Here is a 16907-nt window from a genome sequence, read left to right as displayed (position 1 = left end):
AAAAGAATTCCTTGCTAGATTCAAGAAAATGTAAATATAAGCTCCACTACTAAACATCTAGTTCAGTTATGGTCCAGGTCAGCTGTAATCCAAAAACTAGCCATCTTATTTTTCTATTTTTTTTTATTAAGACTGCACTTAACAAACAAAATTAGATGAAATAATGCAATATTGATTTTGTCTACTGAAACAATCTTATTTTTATAATAGTTATAACTTAAATTTAGGTGGAAGGGAAGAGTGAGTTAGGTTTGATATAAGTTTATCATTTTAAGGTTGTGGTTGATTATTTTTACTTCTTGATGAAATTAAGCTAAACATAAATATCAGGCATTTGCCCCAAGTCTAATCATAATTGTGAAATCTGAATTTGGGTTGGCAAAATTCAGAAGCAACAGGCAGAGTGAATACATGTCTGACACATCTACACAGCATCCCACAAGATCAAAGAGAAGGCACATTTCTGCCAGGGTAGTATTGGAAAGCACAGACAGTTGTTTTCTGTTGAATTACAATCTCAAGGCTCTGTATTCCTTTTGAAAGGATTCCAGACTTAAAATCAATTCAGAGTTAAATCAAGAAATCCATTCTGAAAATAAATTATCTCAGAGGACTACATAAGCTGGTCAGTACAGAAAGATTTTTAACCTTTTCAAATTAGAATTAAAGAACAACAAGTTTGATACCGTTTTATCAGAAATTTTAATTCTGAAGTGAAAGAACAATTTCTTACCTTACAGTAACTGTGGCTCATTGAGATGTGTTGTTCACACACAGATTCCACTTTAGGTGTGTACATGAACCATGCATGAGAGATTGAAAGCTTTTGAATAGCAATGTCTGCTGGGTCTATGTCTGTGCCTTGGGAGACCTCGTGACCACCATAGTTGTCACATGAGGGGCAGTTGTAGAAATCTGGTGACTTAGAATCCGACATTACAAGAGATATACAGGAGATATACCAATATGGGAGGTGAGAGTCGTGTGTGAAGACTTAACTGTCTATTTAAAAACTCTTCTTTTTTTTTTGGTTAAATATACTAATAAGCAGAGAACTAAGGAGAGTTCTAAAACAAACTATGTAAAAAGAAAAGATTTAATTAAGCAAATTGCATTCCAGGATTTTCAGTGTGCTGTAGCAGTGTCCACATGGAATGTTACTTTGTGGCAATCTGGTGAGCTGTAGATTTACAGAGTAATTTACCATGGAGACGAGCCCTACCACTCATTTCTTCACCCTTGCCTTCCCATTATGCACACACAGCTAAAAAAACAGAAAACACCCTTGGAATGAAGAGGAAATTTCAATGACTGATGCTATCTCATTATTCATAACTCTGGAAGGTGTCAAATTTCATGGTGATATGCACAGTTTAAGAATCTAAAAACAGGAGAAAAGAGAGTTACCTTTTCCATAACTGGTGTTCTTCGAGATGTGTTGCTCATGTCTATTCCACAATAGGTATGTGTGCTCGCCACGTGCACCGGAAGTTTTTCCCCTAGCAGTACCGGTAGGGGGTTGCACCCCAGCGACCCTTGGAGTGGTACCTCCATGGTGTGGTATAAGGAGAGCTGCGCGCTCCCCCCACCCTCAGTTCCTTCTTGTCAGACAACTCCAAGAGGGAGTTGAGGGGAAGGAGGGCAAGATGTGGAATAGACATGAGCAACACATCTTGAAGAACACCAGTTACGGAAAAGTTAACTGTTTTTTCTTCTTCAAGTGATTGCTCATGTGTATTCCACAACAGGTGATTACAAGCAATATCTGTTGGAGGTGGGTAGGAGTTCACAAATTCTCAGGATGGAGTACAGCCCTGCTGAACCCGTCGTCATCCCTGGTTTGGGAGACGATCGCATAGTGCGAGATGAACGTGTGAACCAAAGACCACGTGGCAGCCTTACAAATGTCCTGGATGAGAACGTGGGCCAAGAAGGTAGCCAATGAGGCTTGCACTCAAGTTGAGTGCGCCTTCACAATTGGTAGCGAGGGGATACCCGCCAGATCATAACAGGTACGGATGCACGAAGTGATCCAGTTGGGGAGCTGCGGAGTGGAGATCGACTGACCTCTCATGCATTCAGCCGTGGCGATGAACAGTTCTGAACGGCTTGGTCTGCTCAAGGTAGAAAGCCAGAGCCTGTCGCACATCGAGCATGTGGAGACAGTGCTCCTCACTGGAAGCGTGGGGCTTGACGCAGAGGACCGGCAGAAAAATGTCCTGACCCATGTGATAGGTGTAGACCACCTTCGGGAGGAATGCAGGGTGTGGGCTGGACCTTTTCCTTATGAAAAACTGTGTATGGAGGCTGGGAGGTCAGGGCCCTGAGCTCAGAGACCAGCCTGGCCGACATGATCGTGACCAGGAAGGCCACCTTCCACGAGAGGTGGGACCAGGAGCACGTGGCTAGCGGCTCAAACGGGGGCCCCATGAGACAGTCCAACACCAGGTTCAGGTCCCACTGCGGGACTGGGGGCCTAGCATACGGAAAAAGATGGTCCAACCCCTTAAGGAACAGGCCAGTCATAGCATGGGAGAATACCGTGTGACCCTGCACCAGTGGATGGAAGGCCGATAAGACCACCAGATGCACCTTGACTGATGAGGGCGCCAGGCCCTGAGCCCTAAGGTGGAGAAGGTAGCCCAGGATAAGCTGGATCGGGGTGGCAACCGGGGAAACACCCCATTCCTCCGCCCATCTGGAGAACCGGGGCCAAGTAGGCGCGGCGCGTGGAGGGCTGCCTGCTTTCTAGGACGACGCGTTGAACCCCTTCCAAGCATGTCCCTTTCTTCCTATCTAACGACTGAGCAGCCACACTGTGAGGTGGAGAGCCACTAGGTTGGGGTGGAGGAGGCAGCCCTGGTCCTGGGAGAGCAGGTCATGGCAATGGCCATGGCGGAGCAACCACCAGGCCCGTGAGGGTCCCGTATCAATGTTGCCTGGGTCATGCCGGGGCAATCAGAAGGACCCGGGCCTTGTCCGTCTTTACTTTTTCCAGGATCTTGCTGATCAGTGGGAATGGGGAGAAGGCATAGAGAAACTGGCCTGACCAGGACAGGAGGAAGGCATCGGAGATAGCGCCCCGTCCCAGACCTCTCCTGGAGCAGAACCGGGGACAGTGCTGGTTACGCCGAGTCACGAACAGGTCCACCTGGGGAGTCCCCCATACTTGGAAAAGCCTGTGAGCCTCTTCTGGGTGGAGAGACCAATCGTGCTGAGAGGAGAAGTCCCTGCTCAAGCAATCTGCCCGGGGGCTCCAGGCACCCAGTAGATGGAAGGCCTGAAGACAGATGTCATGGGCTATACAGAAATCCCACAGCCTGAGGGCTTTGCGGCAGAGGATCGGGCCCTGCCTTGCCTGTTGATATAGAACACTGAAACTATGTTGTCCGTGAGGACCCTGACCACCCTGCCCTCCAGGTGCGAGTGGAAGGCCACTCACACCAGCCGAACCGCCCTGAGTTCCTTGACGTTTATGTGTAGGGTCAGATCCTGAGCCGACCACAGACCTTGGGTCTGAACATTTCCCCACATGGGCCCTCTCATGTCTGATGCAGGTCTGACGCATCAGACACCAGTTCCAGCGATGGGGCCTTGTCCCTGAAAAGGACACCTTGGAGCATGTTGCTTGGGGCAGATCACCACTGAAGGGAGATGATCACCGAGTGGGGTACAGTGAGGACTTTGTCCATCCTGTCCCAGGCCTGGGAGAATTCTGAGGCCAACCAGAGTTGGAGGGGCCTCATCCGGAGTCTGGTGTGATGGACCCATGTATGTGCACGCCGACATGTAACCCAAGAGCTGCAGGCATGCTCTGGCTGTTGTCACTGGGAACCTTGTGACCGTGTCGATAAGCCCCTTCAGGGTCTCAAACCTGTCCAGTGGGAGGGAGGCTCTGGACGACGAGGCGTCCAGGAGCACCCCGACGAACTGTGTGTGTTGAACCGGAACTAATGTAGACTTGGTGTTGTTTACCAACAGGTCCAAAACAATGAACATGGACAGGAGGAGCGTCATGTGATCCTTCACCTGCAACTGGGAGCTGCCCTTGACTGGGCAGATCAAGATAGGGAAAAATCTTGGACCCCCCAGCACCTGAGGAAGGCTGCTACCACCGACATACATTTTGTAAATACCTTAGGGGCAGTGGATAGGCCAAACAGGAGGACCGTAAATTGGTATTCATTCTGCCCCACCACAAAACAGAGGAAGCATCTGTGCCCCTCGAATATATGAATGTGGAAGTACGTGTACTGCAGATCGAGGGCAGCGTACTAGTCACCGGGATCCAGGGAGGGGACAATGGAGGCCAGGGAGACCATGCAGAACTTGAACTTCACCATGTACTGGTTCAGACCTCGCAGGTCCAGGATGGGCCTGAATCCCCCTTTGGCCTTTGGGATAAGGAAATAGCGGGAGTAGTACCCCATGCCTTTGAACTCCCTGGGCACTACTTCCACCGCTCCTAGGCCCAGGAGCCGTCCCATCCTCCTGCCCGTCGCCCCAGGAGGGACGTGGGCGGTGGATGGTTGGGCAGGGAGGAAGTAAACTGGAATGTGTAGCCCTGGGAGATGCGTTGAGGACCCACCGGTCTGAGGTCAGCTGCAACCACTCTGGGAGGAAAGCACACAACTGATTGGAGAAGGGGAGCTTTATTGAGGGTGGATCCCTGGTGAGAACTGGCAGGGCGCCCCCGTCAAAACTACCTTTTCCCCGCCTTCCTGCCCTTGGAGGACCCAGGCTGGGGGGCAGGCCGAGACTGCCTCTGAGAGTGCCTCTTATAGTCCATAGACTTCTGTCATAAATATAAAGGGAAGGGTAAACCCCTTTAAAATCCCTTCTGGCCAGAGGAAAAATCCTCTCACCTGTAAAGGGTTAAGAAGCTAAAGGTAACCTCGCTGGCACCTGACCAAAATGACCAATGAGGAGACAAGATACTTTCAAAAGCTGGGAGGAGGGAGAGAAACAAAGGGTCTGTTTCTCTCTGTCGGTATGCTGCTTTGCCGGGGATAGAACAGGAATGGAGTCTTAGAACTTTTAGTAAGTAATCTAGCTAGATATGCGTTAGATTATGATTTCTTTAAATGGCTGAGAAAAGAATTGTGCTGAATAGAATGACTATTTCTGTCTGTGTGTTTTTTTTGTAACTTAAGGTTTTGCCTAGAGGGATTCTCTATGTTTTGAATCTAATTACCCTGTAAGGTAGCTACCATCCTGATTTTACAGGGGTGATTCCTTTACTCTTGTTTACTTTTATTTCTATTGGAAGTCTTCTTGTAAGAAAACTGAATGCTTTTTCATTGTTCTCAGATCCAAGGGTTTGGGTCTGTGGTCACCTATGCAAATTGGTGAAGATTTTTACCAAACCTTTCCCAGGAAGTGGGGTGCAAGGGTTGGGGGGATTTTGGGGGGAAAGACGTGTCCAAACTACGTTTCCCAGTAAACCCAGTTAGAGTTTGGTGGTGGCAGTGGTAATTCCAAGGACAACAGATAAAATTAATTTGTACCTTGGGGAAGTTTTAACCTAAGCTGATAAAAGTAAGCTTAGGAGGTTTTCATGCAGGTCCCCACATCTGTACCCTAGAGTTCAGAGTGGGGGAGGAACATTGACAACTTCTCATAGGTGGTCTCGTATTTTGGGTGGGTCACCTGAGGGTACTATGGCTTGAACTTAGATTTAACCAGAGCTGGAACATAGAGACCCAGGGTCTGGAGGGTCATGCGGGAGTCTTTCGTGCCATGCAGCTTTGTATGTGTTTGTTCCGCAAACAGAGCTTTGCCATCAATGGGAGATCCTGCATGGCGGTTTGTGCCTCACTGGACAGCCCGGAGAGCAGGAGCCATGATGCTCTTCTCATGGACACAGCAGAGGCCATAGACCTCGCAGCCGTGTCTTTCGCATCAGAAGCCACCTGCAGGCTTGCCCTGGCAGCTGCTGTACCCTCCTCCACCAGCACCTTGAACTCCTTCCTATCGCGCTCCTGAAGGGAATCCTCGAACCTGGGCAGGGAGCCCCACAGATTGAACTCATACCGGCCCAGGAGAGCCTGGTGGTTTGCCACTCGGAACTGAAAGCTCGAGGACAAATACATTTGTCTTCCAAAAGAGTCCAACCTCCGTGAATCTTTATTTTTTGGGTAAAGGGCTGGCCAGCCCTGCCATTCCCTGTGGTTGACCGACTCGACCACCAGGGAGTTGGGCGCTGGGCGGGTGCATAAGTACTTGTGCCCTTTGGCGGGTACAAAGTACTTGCGTTCTGCCCTCTTAGAGATGAGGGCCAACAAAGCTGGTGTTTGCCACAGGGCATTTGAAATTTCTGCCACCCCTTCATGGAGAAACAAGGCTACCCTGCCCAGTGCCGAAGAAGACAGTATGTTAAACAGGGAGTCTGAGGGCTCCTCCATCTCCTCTGACTGGAGATGGAGGCTTGATGCCACCCTTTTTAAGAATTCTTGGTGGGCCCTAAAGTCCTCCTGCGGGACGGAGGGGGTGGGCCTGTAATCGCCTCATCCAGGGAGGGCGAGGAGGCCAGTGCGGTACTCTAGGTGTCTGCCGGCACCGGAGGGTCCACCACCTGGTCGGTCTCCAGGCACGGTGCTGAGGATGTACGTCTCACTGACTCCTTCTTCAGAGGTCTGGAGATGGAAGCCAATGGTCCTTCTGAGGCTCCAGCCACCAAGCAAGCCCTCACTGGGGACTGCGTCAGGGGCCACAGTGCCCACTGGTACCGTTGGGCTGGCCACGGGGCCCGGTGCCTCTGCACCTGCTGCGGCACAGGCGGAGCTGGTTGTTCGGCCTGGCTCATCGATGAATGACTATGAATGGAGGCTGGGCTGATGTACGACCTGCCGCTGTCCCCAGACCGGGAGGAGCAGTGGTGCTGGGAGCGACGCCAACCACGGGACCGCGATCCTGACATGGGGGAGCAGTACCATCGGTAATAGCTGCTCTGTGATTGGCTCTGATGGGCAGATCCGAGATGGCGAGACGCCAGCAATTGACACCCGGGACTGCAGAGGTGACGCCTTGATGGGTCTTGGAGCAGGATTCTGAGCAGGAACAACGTCTATGTTTGTGCCGTGACCGGCTGTGATAACCCCTCCGAGACAAGGACCTTTGGTGATGTCTGCCTCGGTCCCATTGGCATTCACTCCTCGAGATGGAGCAGTGCCGAGTGTCTCGGTCAGATGGAACCCAACCAGACAGTCTGGTGGAGTCGAGGACAATCCACGTGGACTTTGCCCTCAACAGTCGCTGGGTAGCGAACAGTGTTGGGAACATTCCCTGGATCGAGACCGGTACCGAGCCAGGGGCGACTGCGGAGATCCCAGCGACGGCTTGCCCCTGGATTGTGGAGCTGACATTGGCAGTGCTCCTGGTACTGGCATGGATGTAACATCCCAGGCTGCCTGCAGGGCCTCTGGAGTGGCGGGCATCCGGACATCCGGGGAGGCCTGCTCTGAAGGGACCGGGCTACTCTGCTCTACGTGAGTCGGAGGCCTAGAGGCTGGTGGGGATCGAGGACTGCCCAATATGGGTCTAGCCTCTGTCCCAGGTTTACCTTGGTGCCACTGCGAAGAAGCATCTTTCTGGCTTTCTTGGCGTGCCCTATGGATGGGGAGTGGTGCCGACTGGTCGATGACGCTGGAGGGTTGCCGGGCACCGACACCGCAGTGCCCGCTGCTGGCTTGGACGGCGTGCCAGAGTCAGGGTCAGCACTGACTCCATCAGAATGGCCAGGAGCCTAAAGTCCCTTTCTCTCTTGGTCCGAGGCTTAAACGACTTGCAAATCTTGCAACGATTGCTGATATGGGCTTCTCCCTAACAGCACAGACAGTCCGCATGTGGGTCACTCCTTGGACTAGATTACCTACAAGTGTCGCACGACCTAAAACCGGGGCACGGGGCATGCCCCGGCCCAGGCGCTCTAACGAACTGAACTAACTAAACAGCTAACTAACTGCAGGTACTAACACTGAACAAACAAGAAGTTCTGGGGATGAGCTACAGCAAAGCTGGAGCAGAGTAGTTCCGACGCACCTCCACTGGCAGAACAGAGGGTGGGGGAAGCGCGCAGCTCCCCTTATACTACGCCATGGAGGCGCCACTCCAGGGGTCACTGGGACACTCCCCCCTATGGTACGACTAGGGGAAAAACTTCTGGCACCGGTGCACGTGGCGAGTATGCACACCTATTGTGGAATACACATGAGCAATCACTCGAAGAACAGAACAGCAGAACGACGATGCTGCCTTGTTGCTGTGTTGGGTGGTGATAGTTGTCGTCTCCATGTTCCTCCCCTTTTTCAAATCCAGTTAGAATTCTCATGGCTGATTCAGTGCTGTGGAAACACAGCACTTTTCTACCACAAAAGTTATTTTGGTACTGCTACTAAAACCTCATCTTTCTTTAGGGAGAGTTTTAATTTCATTCAGATTTCAGGCCAACTTTTCATACCCCAAGTCTAAGCTATTAGCTTATTTTTGCCTTTGATTGCTTTCTGAGCCCACTCCTGCATTGAGCTCCACATAAGCAGATCTTTATATCTGCATAGAGCTCTACTGACTACAGGAACTTGTATATGAGTGTAGGGGTTCATTTGCATGGACCCCACCATTGCAGGACTGGGGCCTCTGCCAAAAAAGAAGAAGAAGAAAAAAAAAAAGCTTGTGATCTGCAGTATGTTGTTACTAAACTACCAGCTGATAATTGACCTCCCTATTTAGAGCTATCAGAAAAATCCAGAGATGGGACCCCTATTCCATATCAAGTATTGTTTCAAGTTTAGCAAGTGCAATGGATGAGACCAGTGTTTATTCATCCACAGAAAGTGGGACAGCATCAAGGATATCACCCCCCTTCCAGGCACTGGCACAGTTGAAGCCCTGAGATGTCTATTTATCATTGCCTCACAAATTTTACTTTTAATAAGAGAATTTCTGGCACTTACCTTAATGTAAAAATCTAGTTTAAAAGTTCAAAGTATTTCTTCATAATCTGTTGAACTACTTTTACCTTTAGGTGCCTAGTACTGCTTCCATAAACTCATGTTTAAAAAGTTCCTATTATAGTAACAATATTTTAGATGACAGAATGAATAATCTCTCTATGAAAGCATTGTGTAATACTGTATAGTAAGGATACTACATAAAATGTGTGTATTTTCTATTTGCACATTTTTACTGCATATGCATCACAACTTTGCAATCTTTACTAAGAAAAGTTATGCATCCTAAAAGAATGCTTCCAATAAATTTACTAAGAGTAAGCTACTGGCATTTTTGAGAACTAATGTACAATGGACTCTTAAATACAGTATAAAATAATATGTTGCATTTTATACCATCTTTCATCAAAGAACCCCAAAGCACTTTATCAACAATTAAACTGACAACACTCCTGTAAGGCAGGTAAGTAATAATATAACTACTTTACAAGTGAGGAAACTCAGAGACAGAAAGAGTAAGTGTATTGCCCAGCATCACACAGTGAGTAAGATGGCAGAGTTGGGAGTAGAAACCAGAACTCCCTTTTCTAAGTGCGCAGCTGACACACTGCCTATAGATTTCTAAAATCTATAGAATATAAAATATTACTTTCCCAAGTTTTAACTGCAGAAAAACATCCATGCTAAAGTTATGCTAAAATAGGAAGATTACCTCACGATGATTTAGAAGTCTTTCCAAATCTGCTCCCATTTGATTCTTGACACGGAGCAAAGCTGTCTTTTCTTTATTTAAAAGGCTGGTAGAAAGAGGATAAGAAATACAGTACTAGCAACAGATAATCTCTTCTAATCTTGTCTGGTTGAAACATGCATTTTTAAAGCTAAATACTGGCAACAATGAATGTGCTCAAGCAATTGTATAAAATAATCCTTTATTCAAAAATTGTAGGTTGTTAATGCATCTGAAAAGACGGGTATATGTGAATGCTTGCTTTAATCAAATAACAGAATTGAAGATCATTGATTCATTTACATACAACACCACAGTAAAAAAACAAAACAACCCTGATTTGATTTAAAGTGTGATTCTTCTCTTTAGAACTGGCATCACAGAATTCTATTTTTATTGTGTCAGTAACTTCTAGATAAATTTATCTCAATTTTACAAGCAAAAATAGATTTGTTTACTTCTAGCCCTCGAACCTGAACCTGAGGTGTTCTCTCATTCTTATGCATCATCACCAGTAGTAAAGGTTTGGCAAACCATGTTATATCCTCAAACTCTGCTGTGTAATTTTTGCCTCCACTGGATTTGCGCTGGTGTAACTGATGGCCATGTAATTGGATTTTTATAAATTCTGTTGATGATGCATGAGAGTCCAACTTGCACCCTCTTAGCTTTGTGGTCTCTGCAGAAGTAGTAAAAAAATTATTTTTGCCACATATTATTTAGTACTATGGTAGCATCCATAATCTCAGGTTTATCTTGAACAAGCATATAACTTTGAAACAATGGGATGTATTAAAGACCCAGTGTCATGCTTAACTTTAATTGTGCTTCCTTTTGTTAGCTTACATCATTGTATTAACTTGTAAAACAATTTTTCTCTACAAATTCTGATTCTAGGCAGCTACTCTGGAGGAGGTTGTGAAGGCTACTATAACAGGGTTTAAAAGAGAACTGGATAAATTAATGGCAGTTAAGTCTATTAATAGCTATTAGCCAAGATGGGTAAAGGAATGGTGGTCCTTGCCTCTGTTTGTCAGAGGGTGGAGATGGATGGCAGGAGAGAGATCACTCGATCATTACCTGTTAGGTTCACTCCCTCTGGGGCACCTGGCATTGGCCACTGTCGGTAGAGAGGATACTGGGCTGGATGGACCTTTGGTCTGACTCAGTATGGCCATTCTTATGTTCTTTTCCAGTTTAATTAAATGTATTTCCATATTCAGCTTTAGCGTCAGACTCCAGGAATAAATGCCAGATTGACAGACCCATAAGATTTGTATATGTTCTTGCCCAATTTTGTTTCCATAGTCCCAATAATTCAGAAAAAGGGGACTGATGTGAGCATCACATGACCAAACCAAATAATCTTCACAACAGGTTAAACTTGAAATCAATACCACAGTAAAATGATTAGTCATATAGCAGTAAAAACAGATTATGAACGCAGAAACAGTCTAAGAAGGAAACACATTATAAACTGAATGGAATATTTAGATATGATGCAAGCACACCAAATGTTTAATGTTCAGGATATAAATTTTATAGAAATGATCAATCAACTGCATCATACATTTTTTAAAAATGGCCATATACCTATGACTTTTTCCATTTTAGAACAGCAACATCGATTTTGGATTTGGGTACTTCCTGGGAATTAACAACCTGTTCAAGTAAATAGCCCTTGATTGCGCTTTAGGGCCACCAGCTCCTTCCAGGCAGTCATTACTTTCCCAGGAAGTGTCCTGCAACTTGATTCATACTGCTTAAGCTATGTTTTCAAAGTCTCACTATATTTTAAACTATTTTAATTATACATTTTTAATTTAAGCAGTACTTTTATCCTCTGTCATTTTTAACACATACTGAAGCTGCTGAACTCAGTGTTCTTTCTATATGCATATCTTGTTACTCAGTGATACTTTAGTTTTTCTTGGACTTATGTATTTTATAAACAGCAGAAACCAACATTTTAGAGTTGGAGTTCTTGTGCATGACTCACAAACTTAAAGAAACCATAATATGAAGTTCCTTGTATACCTTTACAGTATATTGTGCAAGAGTATACTTCACTGTTAATTATTAGTCAGAAGCTCATGTCTGAAGTTCAGTTTCATCCGCTGAATTAAATATATTCCAGTTATACTGCTTCTTTCCCTTCTGAATCAACAAACCATGATTGCTCCATAAAGTGAAGCTATAGCAGTGTTCTAATTTTTGCTTATGAGCAAATTTAAAGATGAAACTGTGCTGTTTGATTTTGTTTTGTTAACTCAAGGTTTGTCTACAAAATTAAGTTCACATAAGTTAGGTCAACCTACAAACACTGCAGCAATTAAATCCCGTTCCCCATCTCTCACCAGGAGGCAGCTGGGCTCAGGCTCCCCTGACCCCGATCCTCAATCCCGCACCGGGAAGGAGCCAGGCTCAGGCTGTCCCTCCACTCCTGCCCAATCCCTAACTGGGAGGTGGCAGCAGGGCTCCAGGCTGTCAGTCCCGGCAGGGGGACTCTGCGTTGTGAGCCCTGTGCAAGGCTGACAGCCAACACGTGATGTAAGTAATATATTTCCCTAACTACATCGACCTAAGTGTTACACCTTTTGAAGAGATGGAGTTATTAGGTTGATGTGGTGGGCGACTAGTGTAGTCCCGGACGATTGGAAAAAGGTAGATACTGGAATGGGTTACCTAGGGAGGTGATGCAGTCTCCATCCTTGGAGGTTTTTAAGGCCCGGCTTGACAAAGCCCTGGCTGGGATGATTTAGTTGGGGTTGGTCCTGCTTTGAGTAGGGGGTTGGACTAGATGACCTCCTGAAGTCTCTTCCAACCCTAATCTTCGATGATTCTATGACTTACGTCGGTGGGAGCACCATTCTAGTGTAGACGCTTACATAGTTACGTTGACGTAAATTGCCTTATGGTTATGTTGACCTAACTCTAGTGTAGACCAGACCTCAGTCTTCAGTCAGTACTGTGAATACAGAATTGTCAGAAAGTGCCAATTTCCAGATTTAGAACAGCTTTTTTCTTGGTGTTCATCCATTGTTGGAGTAAAGGGGAAAAAATGTACACTACTGCAAATATAGCAGATAAGATACACACAAATTAAATTAGTGGAAAAGTGGAGCTATCAGAGACAACTTTATTAACGTGCATAATAGTAACTACCAAAAAATATCAGAGAGCAGGAAGCCTTCCAAGGTCAATTTTGGGAAGGAGCTTATCTTTCTTCATTATCATTAACAAAAGTGCTGACTTGGCACTCCAAATCACAGCATCCAACATGCCAATCATTTCTGCATCCCAGCTGGAAAAGGCTCTAAATCTTGGGCTCACATGGCCAAACTTTCATCACTGCTAGTGGTTTCTTTCTAATCTGGTTGAGGACAATTACCTTAGGTCCCAAATCCCTACAACTGGGACCCCACAAACACCCATCAGCCAATGAATTAAGTTTTAACACATTTATTTAGTCTTCAGTCAAGGAATATCAGAAATGAGCTCCTCAACCAAGATTGGAGGCATCTATGATAACTATTGGTGATAGAGATGCAGATTGAAAAAGACTCCCTTAAGCAAATTGCCCTTTTATATCCACCACTTGAGAGACTTTTGAACTTTCAGAACAAGAGTCAAAAATGCATTCATGCTGTGTATGAAGTCACACCCAGTTTTTAATGGTTTCATCTACATTTGCGCATAAAATGTCACATGCGTGAAAGAGGTGATGAGGTTTGTCAAAAAAGTGCATTAACTTTTGAGGTTTCTGTTTCAAGAGGAGCTTGGGAAAACGTCAAAAAAACGCTTTCCTCTGGAAGGAAAATATTGACTTCTATTGAATCAGAGATATCCCCAATGAAAGCTGTGGGATATCACCTTTCATTGGGGACATCTGGGGTGGTTTTCTATCCAGTTTATCTGCATATCTAGCGTTTGAAACAGATGGTTCCTCTTCAAGTGGTTATACACATGCATTCCACTCAACTGTACTTTCTTTCCAGAGATTCCTCCAAATCAAACAACCATCCACGTGTGGATACATATTCATTCCCTGTCATCTAAAGAGGTATGCTGCCACTATAGCCAAGTCCCAGTTCTGCATTCCCAGTGCTGTATAGTCTGAAGGGGAAGACTTTTATTGACAGTGGTTGTTTCACAGTGGTGTGAATGTATGCATCTCTTAAGTAGTTACTATATAACTACTGGATAGTTAAAATTTTAACTTTGCTTCAGAAATGAACTCTGGGACTTGTCTTCTATTTATGCCTCAGATTACACCTCTCCCAGCTCAAAGGACAGCTCCATCATATAATCTCTCTCTGGCTCCAAACTATTTCCCTGATTCCATATGAAGTCTGGTTTGTTCCTCTATGCTCCCATGATCTTCCTTTTCTTCCCACCATCTCTCCCCAACTCCAAGCTCCTCTTTAAATCCAACTCTTTCCCTATTGTCTCTCTCCAGCTCTGTGAGACAGGAAAAACCTGGATGCAAGAACTGCAGTATGTAAAACTGGTTTAGAGAATGATGCAGTGGCAAAGTCTCAAATGTTATGACAGTAATATTATTTTCTAAGTTGGGATGCAGATAAATATAAAAATGACATACACAACATTTTTTGGTATTTACCTGACATCTTTCTGAAGTTGTGCAATATGTTCTTTCTGTAAATGTATCTGAGAATCTCTCTGTTGTACAGACTCAATGAGGTACTTGTATGGCTGTTGTACTTGACTCAACAAAGAATTGGCTCTGTGAAGCTGACAAAAGAAAAAATGTATTTATTTTAAAATTATAAAGTAGTACACCACATTATGATCATATAAAACGGATAATCTGACAATAAAAACCCCTCAAACCATGGTGCCAATTCCCTTTAATCCACAACTGCTCCTCTCCTCTAATTTGATTCTAGATCCATTTGAATCTAATTTCTGACCTCTATACTCCACTGAAACTGTTGTCACCAGAATTTTTAATGGCCTCCTACCGTTCAAGTCTCAGAGTCTTTTCTCCACTTCATCTTCCTCAATATCTTGGCTTTCTTTGACACCACTGACACACCCCTCTTCTTGAGCACTTGTCTTCCCCGGCTTTCATGACTCCATAGTTTGTATTCAGTCTCATTTGGTGGGGTCCTCAAGGGCTCTGTCTTTTTTTCCTTTCCTTTTCTCTAAGCCCTATCTTTGGATGATCTTATCTGTAAACATGACTTCAGCTATCTTGTTTATATTGATGACTCCTCCCTTCCCTCCCCATTTGTTTTATCCATCTGTTGGGCTTTTGTCATCTTCTAAGATTGCAAACTTTTTGGGACGGGTAATGCTTTTTATCAAATGCATGTGTACAGCACCTAGCACAAGGACATAATTCTTGATTATGGCTTCAAGATGCTACCTCAATACAGATAAATAATAAATCATGTCACACAGAATTAGTCAAAAATTCCAAGTAAGTTGTTGGTGATAGGTGTGCCTCAAGTGGAAAATTAGCATAGGAAAGTACTCAAGAATCACACATCAGTTCAACTGTATTTTTCCAATAGTTGCATTTCAGGTTAGTCCACGAAATGCTAACACCTACAACTTGTGGTTTTCTTCTTTATAGTTAATACATTTTATAAAAACAAAATCCCTGTTTCACAAAGTAAATCTTTCTAGTTTAGTTTAATAAATTGCAGTGTATATTACACCAAACAGATTTTCCGTTTGTAACTAACATGCTAAATTAGAAACTATAATTGATGAACAGTCTTTCATTCTAAATATTTACTCACTAAATTTCTGAATCCCACAATATTCAAATATTTTAAGACTTTTGAAACAGAAGATGATGGGAGAAAAGCCCATCTGCAGGCTTTCAATATCATTTATTAAAGGTATTTCATTACAATAAAGCTTTTGTACCATATACTTGCATGAATTGTCAGTTTTTAAATTAATATGCTCCAATAGCTGGTTATACGACTGGATCATTATTATACTGCAATAATTCACCTATAGTCATGATTTATAATCACAATATAGTAATAAAATGTAAGTTAATTCATATAGTCTATTTGGAAAAGCACTACAATCAATACTATAGGAAACAGCATGTGAGATACCTTTATAAAAGTGAGACTAGAATATTTCGCTAGTCCCTGGTAGCATCTACTAGATATATTGGGCATGACTCTATATTGACTTTGCACCTTGGATAGTCATTCGACATATGCAATCAGAGTACAAAACATTACCTTTCTGATTTTCTAGCATTTTACACCAACTTTGCACAAGCACGAATAACTGCACAAAGTGTAAGGCAATGGAGAACCAGATCCACTTTACACTTCGATGATAAATCATGATAATTCATAGTTCAGAACTAGAAAAGTCTCCAATAATACTGTCGTTATCAGGGTTTCCTACCCCATAATACCGCCTTGCCTTCACTAGACAATTGAATCATTAACATGATACAGGACATATCATGCCCTGGTCTACTCTGACTGGCGATTCATAGCCAGTACTGTCAGATAACTCTCCACTATCATGTTTAGACATGATACATATTTTAATTAAGACAAGCCCCTGTGTCTCAATTTGCTTTGGCAAATGAGGGACACATAATCCACCAATGGAGCAGATGACAGGAGATAGCAATGGTTTTGAGCTGTGCTGGTGGTAAATTGCAGGTTCTAAATTTGACAGAGCAGAGAGGCCTATAAGTCTTAACATCTCTTAAATGTGCAAAGAATCCATTAAGTGGCTTTTCATTTCTGATTACACTTCTGTGAATAAACACAAAAAAGTAAATCCTTTGTAGGTTAATTTAAAATGGATGTAAATTTTAAATTAATTTCTAAAGACATATAACTTGGAGCAAGAGATACTAAGTATGGATTTATTAAAGGGTGATCACTTACAAGTATGTTTTCCTTTTGCCATCTTATGAAACTGATTTGCTAAAATAACACTTAGCTATTTATACTGTGTTCTACGTTTTCAAAGTGGTATTCAAACATTAACTGAAGTGCATTCTCACACTTCTTTCAAGTGTAAAAATATTGCATTTACCAACATTTTTTCTTTGTAACTAGTCTTTCTTTTAACTTCTATGTATCAGCTTCCAATGTAGAACATTCATTTCATTCTTTTTCACATGTACCATGTCAAGTACAGCCTTCAAATTCCCCATTATAAGATATTGTTAGAAAGATGAAAGGCCTAAATTTTTAAGTCTAAAGGTAGAA

The 16907-nt window shown here is 44.1% G+C and overlaps 1 protein-coding gene across 6 annotated transcripts in view; it reads right to left on the bottom strand.

Moving 5' to 3' along the window:
* The window catches only part of PIBF1 (progesterone immunomodulatory binding factor 1), a 171836-nt gene that overhangs the window by 23755 nt on the left and 131174 nt on the right, over positions 1-16907 (bottom strand). For 5 of the 6 annotated variants that reach the window (XM_073346575.1, XM_073346585.1, XM_073346613.1 and 2 more), the window contains 2 exons: positions 14303-14433; positions 9661-9745 (listed from right to left, as the gene is read on the bottom strand). The exons of the other annotated variant lie outside the window; for it this stretch is intronic. In XM_073346575.1, coding sequence (XP_073202676.1) covers positions 9661-9745; positions 14303-14433 — 216 coding nt within the window. The remainder of the gene's footprint in view (positions 1-9660; positions 9746-14302; positions 14434-16907) is intronic. 6 annotated transcript variants of the gene reach the window in all.

The sequence above is a fragment of the Lepidochelys kempii genome, chromosome 1, assembly GCF_965140265.1.
Source record: "Lepidochelys kempii isolate rLepKem1 chromosome 1, rLepKem1.hap2, whole genome shotgun sequence".
Taxonomy (NCBI): domain Eukaryota; kingdom Metazoa; phylum Chordata; order Testudines; family Cheloniidae; genus Lepidochelys; species Lepidochelys kempii.
The sequence above is the reverse complement of the archived record's forward strand: the minus strand, read 5'-3'. Positions and strand labels throughout refer to the sequence as shown.